At 45.1% G+C, this 22,176-nt stretch overlaps 1 protein-coding gene across 5 annotated transcripts in view; it reads right to left on the bottom strand.

The window, feature by feature from the left end:
* LOC112571578 (filamin-A-like) overlaps nt 1–22,176 on the bottom strand; it is an 83,467-nt gene that overhangs the window by 6,933 nt on the left and 54,358 nt on the right. For 4 of the 5 annotated variants that reach the window (XM_025250660.1, XM_025250659.1, XM_025250661.1 and 1 more), the window contains 9 exons: nt 20,660–20,704; nt 16,759–16,873; nt 15,346–15,486; nt 14,740–14,868; nt 13,478–13,651; nt 13,089–13,250; nt 8,166–8,369; nt 7,672–7,824; nt 6,389–6,517 (listed from right to left, as the gene is read on the bottom strand). In XM_025250660.1, coding sequence (XP_025106445.1) covers nt 6,389–6,517; nt 7,672–7,824; nt 8,166–8,369; nt 13,089–13,250; nt 13,478–13,651; nt 14,740–14,868; nt 15,346–15,486; nt 16,759–16,873; nt 20,660–20,704 — 1,252 coding nt within the window. The remainder of the gene's footprint in view (nt 1–6,388; nt 6,518–7,671; nt 7,825–8,165; nt 8,370–13,088; nt 13,251–13,477; nt 13,652–14,739; nt 14,869–15,345; nt 15,487–16,758; nt 16,874–20,659; nt 20,705–22,176) is intronic. The other variant, XM_025250662.1, reaches the window with a different exon arrangement.

Genomic DNA, 22,176 nt, shown 5'->3' with positions numbered 1-22,176 from the left:
TATTTTGAGGAAACTTATCAGACATCAAAACCACTGCAGACTCAGAACTCTGTTTCTGTGAAATACATTTCATTAACTATTTTTTGCAAGCCATTGCGCCAGACTGAATAAAAAAGCAACAAAAAAGGTGTAAATTCATGATGTGAGAAAACCGCCAAAAAAATCCTTCTTTATCAGAATTGACTTAAATCATGATAAGATGGAGCGCTCGTTTTTCTTCCAGGAATTCTGGTTTTCTGGAACAGAGCCAGGCTCCAGCCACTGCGGTGTAATACACCTACTGCTCGCTGTCAAGCTCATCTATCTGCTGTGGCAGGAATATCTGCTGTGGGATAGTTCTCTCTAGCAACAAGACTCCCTACACAGCAACTCAGTGAATCACAAATCCAGAAATAATACTGCATTCTTAAAAGGCCAACAAATGTACATTTACATCAATATTACAGTTTTCAAACAGGCAATTGTAAAGTGCCAGACACGGGTACCGGCACAGTCTAGCAGTCTCACATAAAACATGTATAAGGTGATAAATGAGTGAATAATGTTTGTCAGGTTCAAAACTTCAAGATTACATAAATACTGCTCTTAATATTTCATCCCGATCTTCAATTCTTTAGTTGTTGTGTCATCTTCACACCCGCAAATGAAAAGAGAACAGTGAGAGAAAAAGTTTGCTTACATTCAGCTCTGCTGCACTGCCCTACTCTACTGTAAATGAAGTCTTTTTACATGTTTTATTTTTTTAAAAAGAGGTTTTCCTTCAATCTAATAGTTCTGAATTATCACAAATAACTGTTTTGGCTGCCACTTCAGATTTCATATGTTGATTGAGAGCACCTGCAGAGTGTCATGCAAATGGCAACGAGAACATTTAAGATCTTTACAGACATTTTTTCCCACAGGTAAAATATAAAATCCCATTTTCCACCCCATAGTTGTCTTTCCTGACTGATAAGAAAACTTCTAGATACTCTCCCTGAACTGCACAGTATGTCTGTCCCGAGTTGACAAATACAGGCCCAGACCTCCTGTATCAGCAGGGTAAAAGGAAGTCTAAGCACATCCTGGCCAGAGGTTATTGGTCTGAGATAGACGAATTTGCTTGTCAGGGTGCTACCTACTATTGATGCTGGTTTCTTGTTAAGTGTTAGTAATGGCAGAGCGGCTGAAATAATATTAGCGGACATATTTCTTGAGTGCTTCTCATCGCTATGAGTTACATGACTGCTTTTAATAGCATAGGGTGCATGAGATGGCTATCTGTCATCTTTCCACAACAGGCGGTCGACAGGGGTCATGCTTCTGCCCGTTCGTCATACTGTCCTTTCACAATGTTTTTTCCTGTGATTTCCCCTGCAGTGTGATATCATCACTGTTGCTTCTTATCCTGGCTCACTACATTTTCTTCTAGTGATTGCAGGCATCACGGGAGGCTGGCAGTCTGACCACAGGTATATCAGTTCACTGCCGAACTGCCTCTCTCCTTTTGCAGCTTGGTGTGTGCGTTTGAGAAAAATTACAGAGCTTCCAAAAATGATTTTAGAGGGTTTAATGGGTCAAAGTATTTTTATGAATGTGAAGCAAAGAGGTGCATGTGAGGATGCGATAACTGCAGCCTTGATCTGTGTTTAGTCCTGAGGAGCACTTAACACAGCGGGTGTGAGTGGAGGAGTGGACACCTTTAGATACAGTCATCTGTCAAGCAGATACCTAAATAATTCCTTCCCATCTACTCCACAGGCACACACTGCTCATCCGTCCTACCCGTGGTTGTTTTAAACACACTTTCCTGTGGCTCGTATTGGCTACAGGCGACAGTCAGAAGTAAACCATGGTGCACATCACCTGACCCAAAGGGTGCACTCACATACACGCACACAGAGAGAGAGAACAACCTGGAATGAAAGAAAAGAAAAAGATGAAGACAGAGTCCGCAGTCGTAGCGTTGATACCATTAAGCAGTCGGCTACAATGACGAATACAGGAAAGGACTTAAGTAAGTCGACTTATTTACTAAAACAATGTGCAGGCGCGACCCAACCTTTCGGTTTGGCGCAGAACCGGTATTCTCGTCCAATGCAAGGCATCTTCATCTTCATCGACGACGCTGTCCTGCAGCCACGTGACCACAAGCGGCGCGCACAGTGCGTGTGGCTCTCGCGAAGAACGATGTCGAGCGCAGTCACCTGCCGTCACCTCTGACCAGTCCGCTGCACCCGACAGTCTTCTTCGATCCACGTCTCGTCTTTCTTGACCCTTGACCCCAATGAAAGTGACCAGACGACTCAGGTAGCTCCGAACACCATCAGCACGAACTGGAAACAGCCCCGGATCGCCTGTTCACAGTGGTTTAACCCAAGGAGGACTTCTACCAGTCTCAACTGTACAGTCCTCAGTAAATGAAGAAACAAAATAACGACCTTTTCGTCCAGCGAGGAACAACTCACACAAGATCGTGCTCTCCAGAAAAAATAACTGTAGATCGAAGATTTGAAACAAAAAACCTGTCGAGAAACACAAATCACTGTCTTTTCCCTCCTGGCTGTCCACGAGCGCAAGTCGTCTGCTTTAGCGATATTCTCGGACACTGTAGGTATTCAGCTCTAGAAATGTCTAGAACTGTCCAGCACACCTGTAGAACCTGCACGTTCACAAATATGCTCGGTGTTCACAGAAAGCCCTCCAGTCGAAATGCTCCCACCAAGGCGTCCAGCAAGAAATGTGCAAGCAGCCGCAAACTATCAAGAGGCAGGTAATAAGCGCATACCTGTATCGCCTCGCAGCACAATTAAAAAGAAGGATGGCTGCAGAGAACAGCCGAGGTCTGGCAAGAAAAGGGCAAACGACCAGAGTCTGCCTTAACTGCTGGCCAAAAGGTAACAGGTAGATATGGACAGCGCCGGCTAACAGGTAGGACGCTCAGCCGCTGTTGCAGGCTATAGAAAGCCGAAGAAAGGCAGGAAGAAAGTAAGGGGCAAGGCAGAAAATAACCTGGCCTTATGTCTTCAAGAGGCAATCACTTGCTTCCTTATCAGTTCCAGGCGGTACAAGAGCATAGGGGTGGTGTGGGGTGGCGGGGGGAGATCAACCACTGCTACGTTCTTGGCACCTTCCATTTTTCGGCCCTGCCCCCTCCTTCTCTTCGCCGAAAACAGCAACTTCCTCCCAGTCTTCGACCCTCCCCTCCCCCAACTTCCACTCCCACCGCACGGTCATATTTCGTTTTCGTAACAGTTTCAATCCCTCTTGAACTCCAAGAATTTCGAGTCAGCTCTCTCTGCTGGCTTAGAGAGAGAAACTCGTGGAACGCATTCTTTAACTTTCTCGAAACTTTTCTCTCGGTTGAACTCGGCGCCTAGCAACTCTCAACACTCGGCACATCTTCCCTCGATAATCGTCACCTTCCGTTTTCCTGTCTAACCCCCAACGCTCCTCCCGCTTCCCTGCTCAACATTACCTCACCTCTTCGTCCTGTACCCTCCGCCGATCTAATAAACCCACCATCACCACCAACCACCACCACTGCTACACCGGCAACGACCTCTTAAAAAATAAATAATGTTGCGATTTCACATTATTAGAGCAATAAACCAACACGAAAATAACTTCACTGGCAACTCTCCGTGACCCCGGGTCAGCCTACGTTTATCGCGAGGACGTACAGCACTTACAGCTACAACACCATCGGCAGTTCACTTCCCGTGGGCGAAATTGCGGAATGATATCGTCCGTCGAAACCGTTTCTATGAAAGAATTATGTTAATTATGAGATTGTGAGAGAGAGATGGAGAGGTGGGGGGAGTACAGCTAGGCCGCTGGGACGATGCGGTTAGCACCTGTCACCAATACAGTGAGGATTGGATGTCTTGGGTTCAAATCTCGTTTGGGGTGCGCTGTTCATTCATCTGTTTACAGTGCTGGCTGCTTTGCTGTGAATGTAGCTTTAGTTGCTGGCTCGGCATTAAACACCAATTCCTCCCCCGTCTCTCGTCAAAGGAACAGGGTCACTCATATGTTACTGAACCAAGACTAACGGTTGCAGCACAAGGGCAAATAACTCGGCTCTTTGGCTTCAGAAAGCAGATAAAAAAAAGTCTGGACGATAATTACACTCGTCAAGACGAAGAGAAAACAAGCCGCTCAGTGACATCTGCACGAAGCCAAGAATAGCAGCAGGTGGGCTAAAAGTGCGCGCGTGCATCCAAATGCTCCTCGTCCACTGACATCGAGAAACGTCTTGAGCCTCAATGAAGACGATGCGAGGGCGCTCCTCAAAATAGCCTGATGAGCTAAAGATAGCAGCCACGTGCTAAAAATATCTAATCGTCTGTAGTCACCGATGCGGGGGGTGGGGTGGGAATTTACATTCTTTAGCGGAGGACACCCTGCATTAGCTAACAGCTGCTTGGCACTGAAGGCCGATACCAGACATGGCGCGCTGGATGTCTGGAATCTGGCAAAGACTAGCGCAGCAGTCAGAGCCTTGGAGGGGGAGGTAGCCATGAAATCACAAACAGGCAAGCAGGCAGACCGACAAACATACTGATGGGTTTCGCTCACAAAACGAGGGAACAGAGCCTCGCAAAGGAGGGAATGTGAGGTCACAGACTGCAACGACACATAATATGGAAATGTGACAATGTCAGGAAAGCATCGAGTGTAGAGAGTAGTATACTATAAAATATCGCTCCAAGATGCGGAGATGGAGCGAGAGAAGTTGGCGAGATGGGAGGAAATGGAGATACACCTGAGACAGCTGCACAGAATAAGAGAGAGAACTACATCGACGGCGGAGTCGTGCAGACCTGACAGCAGCTACTGAAGCCAGCTTCTAATCTGCTGCAGAATGGCTAACCCTTGGCATAGTGACCCAGACAAACATTAGTTGAACAAAATTACATTGCTTCAAACCCCTTCCGGAACAACTCAGACTGGAAAATTCGTGAAATCATCTTCACAGCCAGTGACCTATTCCCCTTTCTTGTAGAGGGGTCAGGGTGACGTCAGAGCTGACTGGCTCCGTGCATTTACCTGAGAACAGAGATCGGGTGGTAAGGGGGTAGGGTGTGGGGACAGGTGCAGTTGTGACCTCTCTGTCCGTCTGCCGTCAGCGTGTCGCCCTAGTGAAGACTTCTTCCTCTTAACATCAACAGCTGGTATTGCATTAAGTGTAGGTGTGTATTGTAGATGCTGACAAAGCTTGTGGTGCTGGTGGTGGTGCTGGTGGTGGTGCTAGTCAGGTGACGCCTACAATTCAGCGGCAACGGAAAGAATGATAACGATGGAGCGGAAGAAACATAGTATGCAGCTCAACCGTGCCAGCCTCACCTCCATCACTCAGTGGGACATTAGTGGCCAACGACTGTTATAGCCTTGCCGCGAAAATCGCATTCACACCTGGTCGAGAGCTTCCCCCCACAGCATCGTAGGGACACCACCTTGCCCCCTAATGAAGATGTTGAGGTTGCGATCGGATGTAGAAAAAAAAAAAAGACGGCGCTGCTACTTGTTGGAAACCTTTCATTCAACCTGTTGGCAGCCGGTATCAGTCATGGTCGCAGCACCTTTCCCTCGACTGTTGTCAGCTTGTATAATGAGAAATATGTTAACCCGGTGTCACGATCTTCTGGTCCACAGACACCTCCAAGGTAGCTTTACCTCCTGTTCTACTCGAGCTCTACGTGGACTAATACAAAAGGTCCTAGTGCCGACGCCTACCCACCTTGCGAAATTATTGCTAACACCTGGGAAATGTTCACTGAGCATGCGCGTGTGTGTAAAAGAGAAACCTGGCTCCCAGCAATCACGAAGCCAAGGAATGTGAAAGGAAAATACGGGTAAATGTGAGTTAAATTTTCCCATAAACACCAAGAGCTGTAGAATTTCTTCTTTAAACCCTTCGCCTACTCACCCACAGACAGGAAATGAGAAACAGGACATGCTGTCGATCTGCGCTCAGACGTCTTTACTTAAAATTATTTTAAAGCAGAACAGGAAGGACAACCAAAACATAAAATTAGAAGGAAGAACGATGCACTTTAGAGTTTTACGAATGCCACCACAACATATAACAGTAGACAACAGGATAAGCATATAAACACTAAGGATTGCTGTTTCCGGTATCATACTGGCCACTACCACTGCCTTAACCCTGGGATACCACTGGTACCGTATCCATGGACCGTTACTAATGCCATGAAAACACTAAACGTAACCTCAAAGTTGACCTCTGAGTACCTGGAGCCTAAAAGACATTTTTAAGAAGACAAAGACTGTCGAATACATGACTATAGTTGGTAAATGTTGTATGATGCTATCAAGTGAACATTTGCTAGATATAGTCCATACTTCGCAATGTATGTCCGGTAAAAAAAGAAAAATTACTCACCGGGTATCTTGAGGCTCAGCTCGCACACGCTGCCCACGTGCGTGACGTCAGCGGCCGCTTTGTGGCGAGTGATGCGCTCTGTGATCTTAGCCGAGGGCTCGCCGCCGATCTTGACGGTGAATGGGCTACCTGCATGTCAGAAATAACACAGGTAACTAGAAGCATCTCTACCATGCAGCTGTTCCATTTTTTAACCCACCCATCCATCCCTGAAAACAGCGCAACGTGTAACCAGTCAACTCGATCAGTCCTGAAGCGAACTTCCTGAGTTTGTTTTCTTATATTTAGATACCGACATGTCTAGAGCTTTACAAAATCGTTGTCAAGGGAAATGCAAGTATCCACAACAACTTTTAGTCAGAGGCATGAAGTAACTGGTTTAGGGTTCCAATAAAATGTACACCGAGTAAACACAAACAGCTGTCATGATACTTGCACAGCGAGAGGTTTAAAAAAAAAACCCACCGGCATGCCAGGCATTTGGTGAATTATGTGTCAGCAGCTCTAGGAGTGGTATACCAAACCAACCCCGACTACCTTACAGTAGTAACTAATCATTTACTGCCAGGTGTAACCAGTCCTCCCTACCGCAGTCTGCAAAACTTTATTAAGAACTTGCCATGTCGTCTGCACTTCAGTCCGCCAAGTGGTTACATCTGCATGTCCTTCCCCACAAGACTATGAGAGGCATTTCTACGCCTAAATGCACTGGGCTGCCCCCCAACTACCCACCCACCCTGTTCTCTGAAAATTCCTCGTCTGGCAGAAATGTGCTTAGCTTGCGTATACAGAGTATTTGTACAGGTGAGTGTGGCCGAGAGACTGACAGTACGGCCCTCGTCTGGTTAATGAGCTGTGACTGTGTAGTAGGCTCTTACAGTACAGTTTTGTTTGATACTAATTATTTGCTGCTGCTCTCAATCTCTTTTCATCTGTTTGTCGTCGTTAAAATAAAGCATCAAGACCACTTGATGTCATTAAGTATCAAGCAAGCGATTGCATCGTGTCTTACTTGTCCATTAGAGCACGAGCTTGTGTCAATAACAACACAGACACAACGGACCACATGGTGTCTATCTTCCCACAAGGCCATCTTCTCTAGAGCACGCGCTGACATACCTACACGAATTTCAATATATATATATACTTCTGTTAGCACGCAGAAATTATTCGCTGTTTGTTACTTCGTGATAAAGACTATGTGGCGATAAACACCTGGTGTTACAAGAGACTCAGTACCCTTACCCACCCAGTGTTACTAAGGTCTACGTGGTCATACACACCTGGCACATGCTCGTCGGCAAACTTGATGTTGATGATGTAGGTGCCTGGTTCTGTGGGCTTGTAGGTCACGCGGCACGTGCCGTCCTCGTTGTCGTGACACTCGATGTCGGCTTTGCTCGGCCCCTCGATGGACAGGCTCATACCGCCATAGCCTAAACACACACATGCAGTGGTCACCAGCAGCAGAAGACAGTCCTCAACATACTGGGCGGAACTTCCCCTCTTCCTGACACACACTCACACCCGCCCATTTATTTTAGCGCCCTCCACTTTCCCTGCGTTTGCTTTCATTTTTCATCCCCTCGACAGGACCTCCCTATCATTCTCAACGCTCCACCAACAACTTGTTTACTTCTTCGGTGATCTCATTATCACACAGTATCAATAGCCAATATCACAGCCAATATCCACACATATAAACTAACACAAATGTGAGAACGGGAATCTTTTTCATAAAATACGAAACGGACGAAAATGACAATGTGCGACTCACCTGCCTCCCTGGTGTCCACAATGAACTCATTCACTTCATTGGCCATTCCCTCGGTAAGACCCTTGCCATACACCTTGACCTTGCTGGCATTGCCAAGCTCGCTCTCGCCGACCATGATCTTGAAGGGCGAGTTGGCGATGTGTTTGCCATTGCGCTTGACATCCACTAGGTGCTCGCCAGTCTCGCGAGGTGTGAAGGTGATTCCTGGAACAAGATCCACAAGCACATCACTACACAACCCAGTCTAAGTGGTTCCTTCTTGTCACAATGTCCTCGAAGCCTGGTGGACATCGGTGTTAAGCCTAACACAAAGTTTCTTGTGCAAAACTACAAACTTTCACTCGTTCTTGTCTATCATTATGGTTTTAATGAATTGGAAGGACTCTTCCGACAGGCAAACATTTTCATCGACGACGGAATAAAACTTGAAATACAAATAACAAAATGTGAATGAACTTCTGACTGAACACTTCAAAATGTTTTCTTAACTTTAAACAAGGTATACAATGTTTCTTTTACCGAGCGAAAATGTAGATAATGCATAATTCAATCAAGCACTTTAAATAACTAAGTATATCACAACTATATTTTAAAAAAAGTACAGATGGTTAATCAGCAATCTTATTACATTGCATAATATTTTGATAATCTTATTTTATAGACGATAAGCTTTCTTATAAAATATGGTTAATAAACAATCTTAGTACAAATGGATAAAAAGCAACACGAGGGCCGTCTTTACCCTTGGTAGTCGTGGTAGTTCTCGTTTCAGTCACTGACACTCTCTCTTGTCTAGACATTGCGGCACGTGCAGGTAACTTTGCAACTATCTTTCACAGCACGAACTATCCTTACAGACTCCAATTAAATTAAAACTTTTATCGGTTCCTCTTCCGCGACCTTTTTCCCGTGGTGCACAGCTGAAAAAGCATGTGGTTAGTCCGTCTTGACCAACCAGAAGTCTCGACTGTGGAGCCGCCAGCCAATCCCAGGGCAGCTAGCATCTGAACAATTCGTCATCGGGGAAACACTCTAGAGGTGCTTCAGTCCAAACTAGGACTAGGATTTTTCTGAGGCCGCTTTTCTTTTAACTCGAGTATTCGCAATTCTGCGATGCCAGGATAAATTTGGCATGACTAAGTTGCCTATCTGAAGGCAGATTACAGCCGCACTGTCTTGTCTCGGCGAAGTCATTCCCCGGCAAATTGCGGCACACAGGTGTGCCTACCTGTCAGCTCACTCGGAGCACGGCAGGTGAGTAGAAGCCACTCAGCTGTGCGAACTCAAGATGAAAAGAGGGGAGTGAGTCCTTCTCTGTTCTGGGGAATGGTGTGGGGAATTCATTTCTGCTGCAGACGGCAGGATGTAGCCAGGAGGAGGAATCCGAAGATCTGTGACAATCTAGGGAGATAAAGCGAGGGAACCCAAGTGTTTACAAGTTTCAGTTTCAGGGAGAAAACATTCCTCGACGATTCGTTTCTTGCCACAGCTCCGACCATGCGATCATGAGAAAAACCGTAGTAAAACTCTTCACATTTGTTGCCTTAGGCCTACCCAAAATATGACTCATTTTAAATGAATTATATTTTTATCTCCTTATCATCTAACATTTTCTTTAACCTTGTTCTTCCAGCTCTTAACTGTTACCTTCAACTTGACCTACCTTCAACAGTCTTTGAACTTTCTTTGCGTTAGCAATTACTATTTTCCATGTCGAATTATCCTCAGTCTACCTTTCACATTTCAAGGCAGAACCACGAGCCAGGCATGGACTTTCTTCCATTTCCTTACACAACATTTGTTCCGACAGGTTTGTGAATAGTTGCTGCTGTAATGTAGCTACAAGTCTTGCATAATAAACACGGACACAGATGAAATAAAACATCAGGAGTAAAGCTAGGGAGGGGTGACAGGGGAGGAGAGCATGTCCACCTGTGTGTCTCCCTTCCTACGCGGGTGAACGACTCTACTGAAAACAAACTGAGGCAGGTGCAAGATACATTATCAAGTCAGGTTCAAGAAACTATATTAAGCCGGGTACAAGTAACCATGCTATGCCGGGTACAAGCAAAGCGAAATAGAGGGAGGTACGGGAATCCAAATTAAGAAAGCTACAAGACACCTAATTAAGTCAGGTGCAGGGAGCTTCTTGGATCTTGCTTCAGGCTCTCATGCCTGCGAGAAGACGGAAACGAGGGGCCTGCGCTGAGATTGCTGGGTAAAGATCTGAGAGATTCTGTTTACGGGAGATGTCTTGCTACAACTACTGCCCTCGATGAGGTAAATGGGTCGAGCTCGGCTGCAGCAGACGATCAGGTGCCGGCGTCCGAACAGCCGAGAAAGTCAAGGTCTCCACGTCGTCTGCAAATTTTGTTTTCCTGCTCTTGTCTTCTCTGTCTCGCAACAAGCGATTTTTCAGCCTCCACATTCCTCCTCAGCTTCACACCAAATTACCACCATTAGGACTTACAAGTCGTAAGCCACTCTCCTTCCGCCAAACGCCAGCGTGTGTGCGTGTGTGTGTATATATATATACGTATGTGTGTGCGTGTATATACGTATGTGTGTGCAAGGATCGGTCCACAGATGAAGGTAGCCAGGGGAGGTAGCTCCCACTTTCAAAGACTCAAGATGGTTTTTTTTCCGAGGCGCCTTATAGCGAGGGAGTCAGCCTCACGGACAGACAGCGCGCGATGCCCAACCGCTGTGAAAGTGATTGACAACAGCAACGACTGCTGGCCGCAGCTCGCAGCGCCTGCCACCACCGGGAAGCAAACGCCACCAGCATCATGGCCCAACATCCCACTGGGTTTTCCCCACTGAGCTTATTGCACAGCGAGCTCGCAGCTTTCTGTTAGGCAGCTCCCAAGTCACGTGATTTCCTCTCCTTCCCCACAAAAACAGACCGTTAAATCTGAACGTCCGGCGACAACAACTCTGAGAATGTGGCGGAGACCAATGCCTCCAGTGGAACATTTTACAGGTATCAAAGTGGAGGGATAACGGACATAACACGGGGTTTTGTAAGCCTACATATCAACACATTATTATCTCGGGATATTAAACGGTGATAAACAGTTGATCTCGTCTGCACGCACCCAATAATAGTAGAACAATAAAAAAAAACATCAGACCTATCTTTATGGAGACGAACATGACGGGTGCACCTAGTGACACACGTAGCAGGAACACGAACACAGACGGACTAACACACAAACACGAAAACAAACACATAAAATCACAGACAAACAGTCGGAGAGAAGGCTACACTAGAGGTACAGGTAAACAACACGAACACCACGTGATGCTCTGCCCCTGCTCAGAGGCGATGAAGCGGCCATGAAAGCTTTTTCATTCCTACACAAAGGCGACCTTCGCAGATCACTTTAACAGAAAATGGATTCCAGGTTAGCGAGCTCACAGCGAGGCCGCTGCCTCTTTCTGGAGTGAGAACAAAAATAGAAGCTCATCAAAATCTTTTGCGTTCCTTCTGATGGCAAACAATAAAAGCGCAGGCGGCAAAGAAGGGGTGGAACACACTCAACAGGGAGGCGCAGCCTGGTTCAGCATCTTTCACCTCATTGAAAACGACATCGTCTCTACCTGCACGTCCCTGCCGACAAAGCCCTCGGCGCCTGCTGAACACCACTCACTCACACTTTCCTTTCATCGCGAAAATGAAATCCTTTCAACGTGAGACATCGGCTGGCACGGGCCGAGTAGTCTGATAAGCAAGTGACTGGCATTTGTTTCTGTTTTCTTTTTTTTTTTTTTTCATTCCTTGCTTCTGCTAGCAAGATATGTTGATCTGTATTAACACGCGTGCAGTTCTGCTCGAGGAATGCGTTTCATGCATAATGCACGCGGATATGAATGCCTCTGCCTGCTCTCTTCCTCTCGCCCACGCAGGTGCATTCATACTCATAAACACTTAAACGAACATATGTATATAAACATATTATTGATTGTCTTGGGATTTTTTGTTGTGTCGTATACCTCTGAAAAATATTGTTCGCCTCGGCAATCTTGCCCGAGGGTTTTGTTTCCATTTTTCTGTGATTTAAACTTTTTGTTTCTGATCTGCGGGGCATGCGCTCTTCACAGTTTCTCCTCAACGGACTTGAGCTTCGTCCCTATATTTATTTCTTCATGTTGAGATTGTGGATCGGTGTGTGTCCAGGACGTGGACTGCACTCCCGATGAAAAGCGTGTTAGTTCTGCTTCTTGCTTCATGGATGAAATCCCGATGAGAAGTGTGTTTGTCCACGGTCTGATGGCGGGGTGGTTGGTGTTGTGCCAAGGCAGCAGCTACAGCTACTTAGCCTGTGTTGAGGACTTGTGATGACTTTTCCTGTGAAACGCTAAACTGCAGCCACAGTCCTGAATGCACAGTACCCCAGAGCCTCGCTCTCGACTCGTAGCCAATATTTCCATCAGGCACCTACTGTGTTAACTACCAAAACCATCAAAAACAGCTTTGGCTGGAGGTGATGTTATAGTCACTATGCTAAACTTTTTGGTACGTGTCTGAGATGTTAAACCCACCAGTCAAGTCAGTCCTTGCGATCTGCTCATGCGGACCTCTTGCATGTGTCTCGTATTCTCCTTTTTGGGCTCTGCCTGTGGCACTGTCTGGATGCTTCGTACATTGGAAACTTTCAGACATATAATTGTTGTCTCCTCCTTTCCCATCATCTCCCTTCATCATCTTGTTTTTGTAGTTCGTAACTGTGCTACTGTATTTGCCTCCCGTGAAAGTTTTGTGTTCACGAACATTGATCCATGGTGTGGGGTGGGCAGGAATGGGATACTGAAGCGTGTGTTAAAATTATTTGTGTTCTCTATTAGATTTATGCTTTTTTTGGAGAAGATGGGGTAGGGGACATAGCACCAAAGAATTTGGAAAAGACCCGCAAGACTCACCCAGGTGGCCATTGGCCAGACGCTTGAGGATGCAGGGTTCCTGCCGTCCAGACGGGCTGCGGATGGTCGCAGTGAGGTCGGTGATGTCCGTCTCCGTCACCTTGAGGGACACTTCACTGCTGCTGCCCACCGACAGTTGAGCACGCTTGCGTGGCTCGCCCGCTGTGAGGGACAAGACACCCACCATGAGGTAGCCTGCAGCTCACAATGCTAGCTAATCCACCCTCCTCTTATACACGGATGCACGCGCAAGAATATGTGTGTGTGTTCGTGAGGGGGAGGAATGCCAGTGCATGAAAATTATTTCTGTGTTATGCAACTTGTCCACAGCTACAGAGTCAATCACAAAGCTGATATGTTAAAGATTTTCAACATCAATGCCAACTGACGTGTGACTTTGGCAGTGAAGGGAGAGCCCACGATGTTCTTCTCGGCGAACTTTACGGTGATGAGGTACTCGCCGGGCACTGTGGGCATGTAGGACACAGAGCACGTGCCATCCTGGTTGTCCACGCACTTGATCTCTGTCTTGGAGGGTCCTTCCACAGCCAGCGAGAGACCACCTGCAGCAACAAAAAAAAAAAAATACATTTAGAATGTCCTGAAAATATTCACTTAAACCCAGGTTACCATTTTCAGAAAACCAACACAAGCACCTTTGTACAGGCAAAGGTTAAAAAGTCGACGAGTGGAATTACTAGCAAAGCGAAAACTCCAGTCATTTGATGTAGTCTGTGCTAACAACCATTGGCCAATACGAGTTGCTGTCAGCAGCTGAGACTATATCACGAGAAACTGTGAATTCAGCAACAGAAATCATTCCACAGAAGCGTTCTTCTATAACCTCCCTTTGGGTAATGCCCAAGGAACTCAAGGGCAGTGAACTCAAGGGACATAACAAAACAGCAACCAGCCCTCGTCAAACTGATTTACTACTTGACACCCCGTGTAGCAAGGGACATAACTATCCCATAAGACTAATTATTTTAATTCATCTCCCGTTTTCTATTCCTACTGACAATAAATTGCGTAAGCTGGCTAATACAACTTTTAACAAATAGTTTCTACTTTTTATAATCTGTGTACATCAACGCCCTTCCACGCAATAAAAAAAACTTATACAATGAAACTTCCTGGATATGTCCAGTGCTAAGCTCTGTCATCTGAGTGAAAGCATTTAAAATTTGTTTCTCATTAAGATCGAAAGAAAAGAGAATAGGAAATTGCGGTTTGATGGAGGAACTACAGGCTGTAATTTACATATGAACTACGCAGTATAATGTTTATATGGAAGTTTGTCTTCTGTCAGCTTGCAGTAATTAGTCTGATGAAGGTGTAGTAACTTTGCTGTTATAGAGACCTAAACCATGTCTCAAATCTCGAACTAAGCGAGATATCACAAGGCTGGATGGACCAATCTGGGCAAACATTATCCTGTCGCTGTACAAGACTAGCATATCCTGACTCTCCCATCATGTCTTTCGGTTTGTTGTTGTTGAGGGTTTGTTTGTTTTGGTTTGGTTTTGTTGGTTGTTGTTTTTTTTTGGGGGGGGTGTTTTTGTTTTGTTTTGTTTTTTGTTTGTTTGTTGTTTTGTTGTTGTTTTTTGTTTTTGGTAGGGTAGGAACGTGTACGATGCAAGGTTGAACTCACCAGCTCCGGCCTCCTTGGTGTTGATGGTGAAGTAGGCAGGCTCGTGCACGACCCCGTGACTGAGGCCCGGACCATAAGCGGTGACATAGCCACTGTTGACCGCATCCACGTGGAAGACGAAGGGACTTCCTGTTAAAACAAGCACATGACCGTCAGGCGACCACAGTTCATACTAACAGCAATCATTTGAGTTTCCCCCTACCCTTACCCTTGAAGCTTCCCAAGCAAACTGCAGGGGTTGTCTGCGGACAACAGTAGCCACCCCTGACGTGGAGAGTTTACACATCCCAGGGTGCTACAGATGTGTTATTTTTAAATTCATCTCTTTTCGCCACTCACCCGCCCATTCTCTCTCTCTCTCCTGTAGCTTTAAAACAGATGTACAATTTATTACAAACTCGGTTCAAGCTGTTTCTAACCAACTACTTTAACTAAGTCTCTTGCTTTCTGTACGTCCGTTCACCTGTCGCTTCCACCAATCTTTCTTCCTTAACAATAAACATACAAGCCGAAAACTTGAGCACTAAAACGTGAGCACTCCAGTAAAGCACTAAAAGTAGTTGTCTCCCCTCTCATTATCTCCCCGCCTCCCTTGACCTCACTGACCGTCAATGGGCTCGTTGTTGTACTTGACATGGAGCTCGTGAAGGCCGGTCTCTGTGGGCTGGTAGCGCACGGTGACTGTGCCGTCACGGTTGTCCTCGATCTTGGGGTAAGCTGTCTTTCCGGATGGCATGACTACAACAGCTGTCAATCAAAACAACAAAGTCAATAAGAACCTCGTCAGCACTCGTGTCCAATCGTTTTACTGTGGGTAGAAACACTCCTTCAAATGTACACACGTGACAAACTACCGTGAATGTTTTCTCGTCTACTCTTTTTTTACCGCTTACTCTGACTGGGATTTTAAAAAATGAAATATTAGCCAAATGTCTGTAAACATTTTCACGCGTTCACATCATTATTTAACTATTTAACTTATTAAAAAGTTGCTCGCGTGCATGTTTTTTTAATTTTTAATTCAGACCTCTATATTAGCTTGTCAGGTGCAATAAATCAAGCTGTGGTAACACTGACAACGAAGCTGCAGTTATTGTGATGGTGTTATTACTGCTGCCACTTGTCTTCCTCTTACTACCACAACAACCACCACAACAGTTATTACAATTTTCGACGGTTTGAAAACCACCTGTCATTACCACAACTATCGGAGCAGAAAAAAGATAGATCTTTTTATTCCCAGACCTAACTTACAAAAACACACCTGAGATGTAAATGTAGGACAAGAAAAACCAGGTGACGCTCGAGGGAGGGAAACTTTTAAGCATGTTTATCTACATAGCAAATGCTTCACAACCAACATAATCCAGCCGTAGAGGTTTTTCTTTGAATGCAAGAAAACCCCTTCGCCAAGATTTGCTGGAATGAAAACACATTTCTTGGTAAAACAAAAAGGAGTTGCACTATTCCCTGGCTTTCTACACGAATACCAAAGACTTGATATGCAGGAATGTACCTAGCGCTCCGCTCTGCTGCCGCTTCCGCCAGACGGAGGATGCCAGCGAGAAAAAAATGTCGAAGACGCCATCTAGTTTGCCCGAGAGTAGCGGAGGGGTAGGCAGGTGAGGAGAGGAGGAGTGTTGGTTGCAAACATTGAAAGTTACCAAACCACCCTCTCCTGCTTCCAGTCGTGCCAGACAGCGTGCTAAGCACAATTATTCCCTCCACTGTGACTGCGGGCGCGCGCCCAGCGCCAAGTCTACCAACGGTCGGGTGGAATGATGGGCGCCGAGTGTGCAGGCAGATTGAGCGCTCGGCAGTCAAGCATTTCTTGGCAGCACTTCTCGCTTCGTGTACATGAAGTAGGGTTAGCAGGAAGGGGGCGCAGCCCCTACAAGACTAGTGTTTTACAACAAACTGCTAACGGATGAGAAAAAAAAAGAATGAATGAAAGAAGCGAGCGATAGAAGAAGGCTGAGTCGCAGATTGAAAAAGAATGAAGGAGGTTTAAAGACATACCTGAGACGAAGTTGAAGATGGGTCCAACTTGGAAGCAGAAGTCAACGGGCCTGAGGAGACCTGGCGCAGCGTGAACAGTGTCCACAGTATCTTGGGTGATCACCTCCTCACCCACCTAGCACAGAGAAAACAATACAGGGTAATCTACCTGGTCACACACACATTAAAGGATACATTCTCCTTGAGAGATCTCCAGTAATCGACTCCTTACCACAGCTGCTAATTACGGGTACTTGAAGATCACCTGATACCTAAAGATAGTCAACAAAGGTACCCGGTGACCAACTAATACCTAATCAAGAAATAGACCTTGCATCTGTCTCTAGTGAAAAAAATACCTCTTAATATCTTATACCTACACTGATTTTATGAGGATGTTTCCATGTTGTATGGTCCTATGTTCTCTAGTACAGACTTGCACTCCTGCAGTAAAGTCAACACTGGGGTAGTGCTAGTTTTTTTGTATCTCCCTAGCTAGGTAGGTAACTAGGCAGGTGTGGACAAACCTGTGTACATGCAGTGGACGGGTGTTGTTGAAGTAATCATTTCAGTTAAAATTCTGTGCCTACTACTCCGAGCTTACACACGAACAAACTTGTTTTCCTGCCATTTTAGTTCCAGATTGAAGACATCCTTGGAGAATATTTTGTCCTCTTGCACCTGTTCCTGACCCACAAGTGTTTGCCGCTCGATGGTTTGTTTGTTTTAGGATGATCGAGTTCTGCGCTTAAACGAAAGGCGCTCGTCTCCATTCCATGCCTTCATTCTTCTAAAAAAGTCAGTTTACGAAAACAAGACTCTCGTATCTTTCAGTCACAGAAAGGGCAAATTTTTCTCTAAAATATCTATTTTAACATCCCGCTGTAGCTCATCAAATCAGACAAGAAGACATCTAAGTCTTCATCGAAATCGTCCTCACGATCACATCCCTAACACATCAGTAAAACTTTGCACTCAGCAAGCGGTGCACGAAGATTCTTTCCGGTTTCAACATCCTGTTTGGTTGTATTCAAAAACTAGCATTTAACTGCGTATTGCTCATTTCTGAAGGTAGTTCCCCCTCTTACCCGTCCCTATCCATGATCTACAATTTACACAAGTGCTCCTCGCCATATCCTCCCTCTCTCCATTCCTCCTTCCATCCGACTGACGCAAATGACCCATCTCCTACAGGCGGTAATAAAAGGCTAGAATGGTGTGTAGACCAGTAAGTCATAAGACTCATATCTCTGTACACACAAGCTGTCAGCCAATCAAAATTTGCTACGGACCGTTACAGGCCAAAGCTTATTATTACATCGGGCATTCAGCTTCCCCGCCTGGTTAAACAGGAGAAGGCTTTAGATAAATAACCGGTGATGTAAGACTAGAAGATATTTGGGTAAAGCCTACACCCGCGCTAGTCTCTTTCCCCGTGCGCACCTCGAGGGTTAGGGGTGCAAGCACATCAACACATCGCTTGATGGAGATGACAGATTTCTACAGGAGTTGGGTGAGAAGCCACAGTTAAGAGACTGGCAGACTGGTGTTGGTGAACGGGGCGAGTTACAAAAGGCCAAAGAAGTATCTGATAATTACATCTCTCTACTACATAATTCAAACTATTTCACTCTGAAATGTCTTCATTCCATTGTGTAATGTCCTCAGTTTACTTGTAATGTCATCACCCAAGTGTCATCACTCCACTTGTAATGTCTTCCTTCAGGAGCACTGAAACTCGCCTCCTGACGGAGAAATACACTCCAGAAAGTCAGCTAATATTTTTCTCCTTTGCAATCTCATCGATCTAAAGCACAATGTCATCTTTCCATAGTCCTCTGGTTTTGCCATGTCTGATAAAATGTCGTTGCATCAGTCGTGGTGGAGAAGTCAGATGGAGGCTGAACTGTTCAGCGAGGTTTTGAATGTGAGGCTCTCGGCGCAGTGCTCTCCCACTTCTCACAGGTCACATACCGGAAGTAGAGAGAGGAAGCTAGTGTACAAACAGACTTTAAAATAGTTTTTAAAGCCCAACAGGTGCGTAGGAGTGTCTCTGCCGGTTCCTTATCCAGCAGGTGTTCCTCTGCGACTGTTTGTGAGGACAAGTTCCTGTGGCAGACACGACGAGAAGATGGCGCGTGTTGAGAACCGCACATCGACGCTGAACACAAGCACTTCCTGTAGCTTGTCTACACCGGGTACAGGTGACCTTAAATTAGCTCTTGAGATTGAGATCTTCAGCTCCATCCCAGTGAAGGAAATGCATCTTTGATCACCCTGGTAATGAACTAATGGCCCTCTGGTGCACTCTTCGCACAGCACAAGTCGCTGGCTGTTCCTGTCTGCCACTCTCCAAAGTTCGCGCTGACCAAGCAGACGGAGGCAGTTGGGATGGTTTTTTAAAAATAATTAACAACAATTTATGATGAAGAAGCTCATGGCTTCTATTTTTTTAAAAACTTTAACATCCAGACAAATTTTGTCCAATCAAACCAAAGCTAGTTTCAAATCGTCCACGAAAACAGTTTGTAACTCAAAAGAGAAACTAGTAGATACACTAAAAAATATTTTTATTTCCTTCCGAGGATTTAATTTTCTTTGATTTTCAAGTCCACGGGTGTTTTCGGTACTCAAAACTGGCGACCCAATGTCTTCGATGAACCCTTCCGTCCGTTAGAACAGGAAGCCACGGCACGAGCTGCCGCCATCAGCACTTGGATGGTGAGGCTAATTAATGAAGCCATCATGCCACCAGCAACATGTGAATGTGCTAGACAGCTATAGATCACCTCTTCTCGGGATCCAAATGATTAATCCCTTCAGGAAAAAGCAGAACGATATTTCAGTTTACACTACGGCACCTGCTGCTAACTTCTCCTTGAACATCCTGGGGCCCAGTGCGCATGCGCGCTGCCTTCATACTAGTGCTTACCACTCACCTCAATGACTGTTTGGTAACATTTGTAAGCATGGTAGACACGATGTACTCGTTATACTAGTTATAGTGGACATAATCTACTCCTGCCTCTTTTTAGAAGAAAAATTGAATTCTGTGCAAGCTGGAAGTTCATATCATCAACAGACGATGATCAGAAGTTTGTATTTTGTTATCGATGGACACCGCAGCCGAGGGGTCGACACAAACAATGTTGTTTCTACCAACATCTAAGATGTTAACTTGATGAGCTGTGGACCGGGTGGAAAAGAAAATGAAACGAATGGCAACATCAGCCTGGTTCCTCTCCCAGGGAGCTCTCTTGATAATGATGCTCTCCCTCTCTCGACCCTTTTTGCAAGGTCTCCATGTTTCTCTGCCAAACTACAAGCTTACAACTTCGGGGGATGTTTTTATGCCTTTTATAATTGGCACAAATTGAGAGGACCGCGCAGGATGCTCTGAAGTTAATGGATTTTTCTTCAAAACTAAGCCCGCGGTGGTTCGGTGAGCGAGGCGATGTTTGCAAAGGAAATGGTAATGGATCACACGATGTCTCCACAATAATGTTCACAGACTTTTTAGATGCTGACGAGTCGACAAAGAAATATTTTAAACAATCGAACATTATGTTATCTCACAATGTTAGCAAATACACAGTGTTATCACTTTAAGAAATAAATGTCCAAATTATTCTTATATTAACTGTCGTGTGGTCGTGCTAGACTCATTAAGTCATCAATATCACTAAATCACAATATCAACAACAATGAAAAGATAATGTAACATCGTGCTGCTCATAGAGATGTTAATCGTCGCTCAGAAAATTATTTTTGGGTTTTTTTTTAAAAGGGTGCTGTACATAGGGGTGGGTGTTCTCTACAGAACTCGTTGGTACGCGGGTGTTCAATATTAGAACCACGTGATATTAATGTTCACACTAGTTAATGGGTTAATGGTATGGAATGAAAGAGGGTGAACACTTACCTCCTGCTGTAACACGTACTCCGCATACTCCTCCTCGGTGACGGCCTACAGGGACAGGCAAAGGTCACACAGGTCAAGGTCATGCGCATGCACCATGTCAATCAACGCAGAGTGCAAGGGGGGAGGTGGGAGGAGGACCAGAACAAGTGGATGGATGGAACTTTGGCAAATGTGCAGTGGTCAGAGTAAGAGAAATACACACACGCACGCGCGCACGCACACACACGTGACCAGTTATTTCAGGTTTGTGGCTACCACCGACAATTCCACTCTCACTGGGAATATTTGTAATTTGCAGGTAATGAGGCTAAAATGGGTTTACTTCCTTTCTATCTTCTTGCACAGCAGTCAACTACTATCCTCAACTGTGCACAGAAACCAGCCAATAGCATCCTGCGGTGAATCGCTCTTCAGGAGGACAACTCATTTTCAAAAAAAACAAAAAAACAAAAACAAAAAAAAGAAATGGGCTGAGAGCCTTTGCTTCAAAATCTTTCCATCCCTCTAACCTCTAACTCTTTCTTCCACATACACACACTGGTACGCACTTACGAACGAACTGCACGCTTTACCAAATAGCATGGGAGTTATGCAAGGTATACATAAAGAAGCTTAGAGTATTGGAGTTCATATTGCTCTAACAACACTTTATTCTCCCTTTAAAAGTTCATCCTATCAAAGCACCTTCCTTAGCAATCTTGTCTGACTACGATTACAACCACCTCTGTTATATAGCAGCTTATAATAAATGAATTTTGAAACCTCCCCAAAGCTCACATTTCAGTTGATCATCAGAAAATAACTCAATCAGTAACTAAACATCAAAAATGATGCTTTAACAATAGCCAATGTCTTTAACAATAGCCAATGTCTTTAACAATAGCCAATGTCTTTAACAATAGCCAATGTCTTTCTCAAAGCATAAGCTCGAGCGAATAAATGTTTGAAGCACTGAACTGTTACACTCAAAATCCACAACACTGTGAAATAATAGCAAACTACAGCGGCAGACGATCACTCTCTCACACAGCACCAACACAACTATGTTCTGTCTGCACTATCTACTGTCTACACCACAGACAAACATTATTCATACAACATCAGTCGAGCAGACACTACAGCCCTCAGCAAGACATCAGTACAAGCTTTCTGTTCCCGAGTTAACTGTTAACTGAAGGGGATGAACACCCAGTGTGGAGGCAGTTCTACACCCGTTTAGTGCTGTTGACTGCTCTAACATTGTATCAGTGGGCTTGAGACAAACAAACATGCATCGACTACTGAAGCTCCTCCTAGGTCATGCAGGGTTTCTTTAAAGTGCAGAGAGAAAAATTCAAGTTAGTGATGTTTAAAGCACCGATGATCAGGCTAATACCAAAAACTGCAAACGTCAGCAAAAATAAGTATTTTTGTTTTTTTTTTTGTTTTTTTTTTTTTTCTTAATTGTATTCCTGAAAAAGGGTCGCAATATACTTACATGTCAATACATTTATCTACTTCAATATATCTTCAAACGC

This window comes from Pomacea canaliculata, linkage group LG9, assembly GCF_003073045.1.
Source record: "Pomacea canaliculata isolate SZHN2017 linkage group LG9, ASM307304v1, whole genome shotgun sequence".
NCBI classification, from domain to species: Eukaryota; Metazoa; Mollusca; class Gastropoda; order Architaenioglossa; family Ampullariidae; genus Pomacea; species Pomacea canaliculata.
The sequence above is the reverse complement of the archived record's forward strand: the minus strand, read 5'-3'. Positions and strand labels throughout refer to the sequence as shown.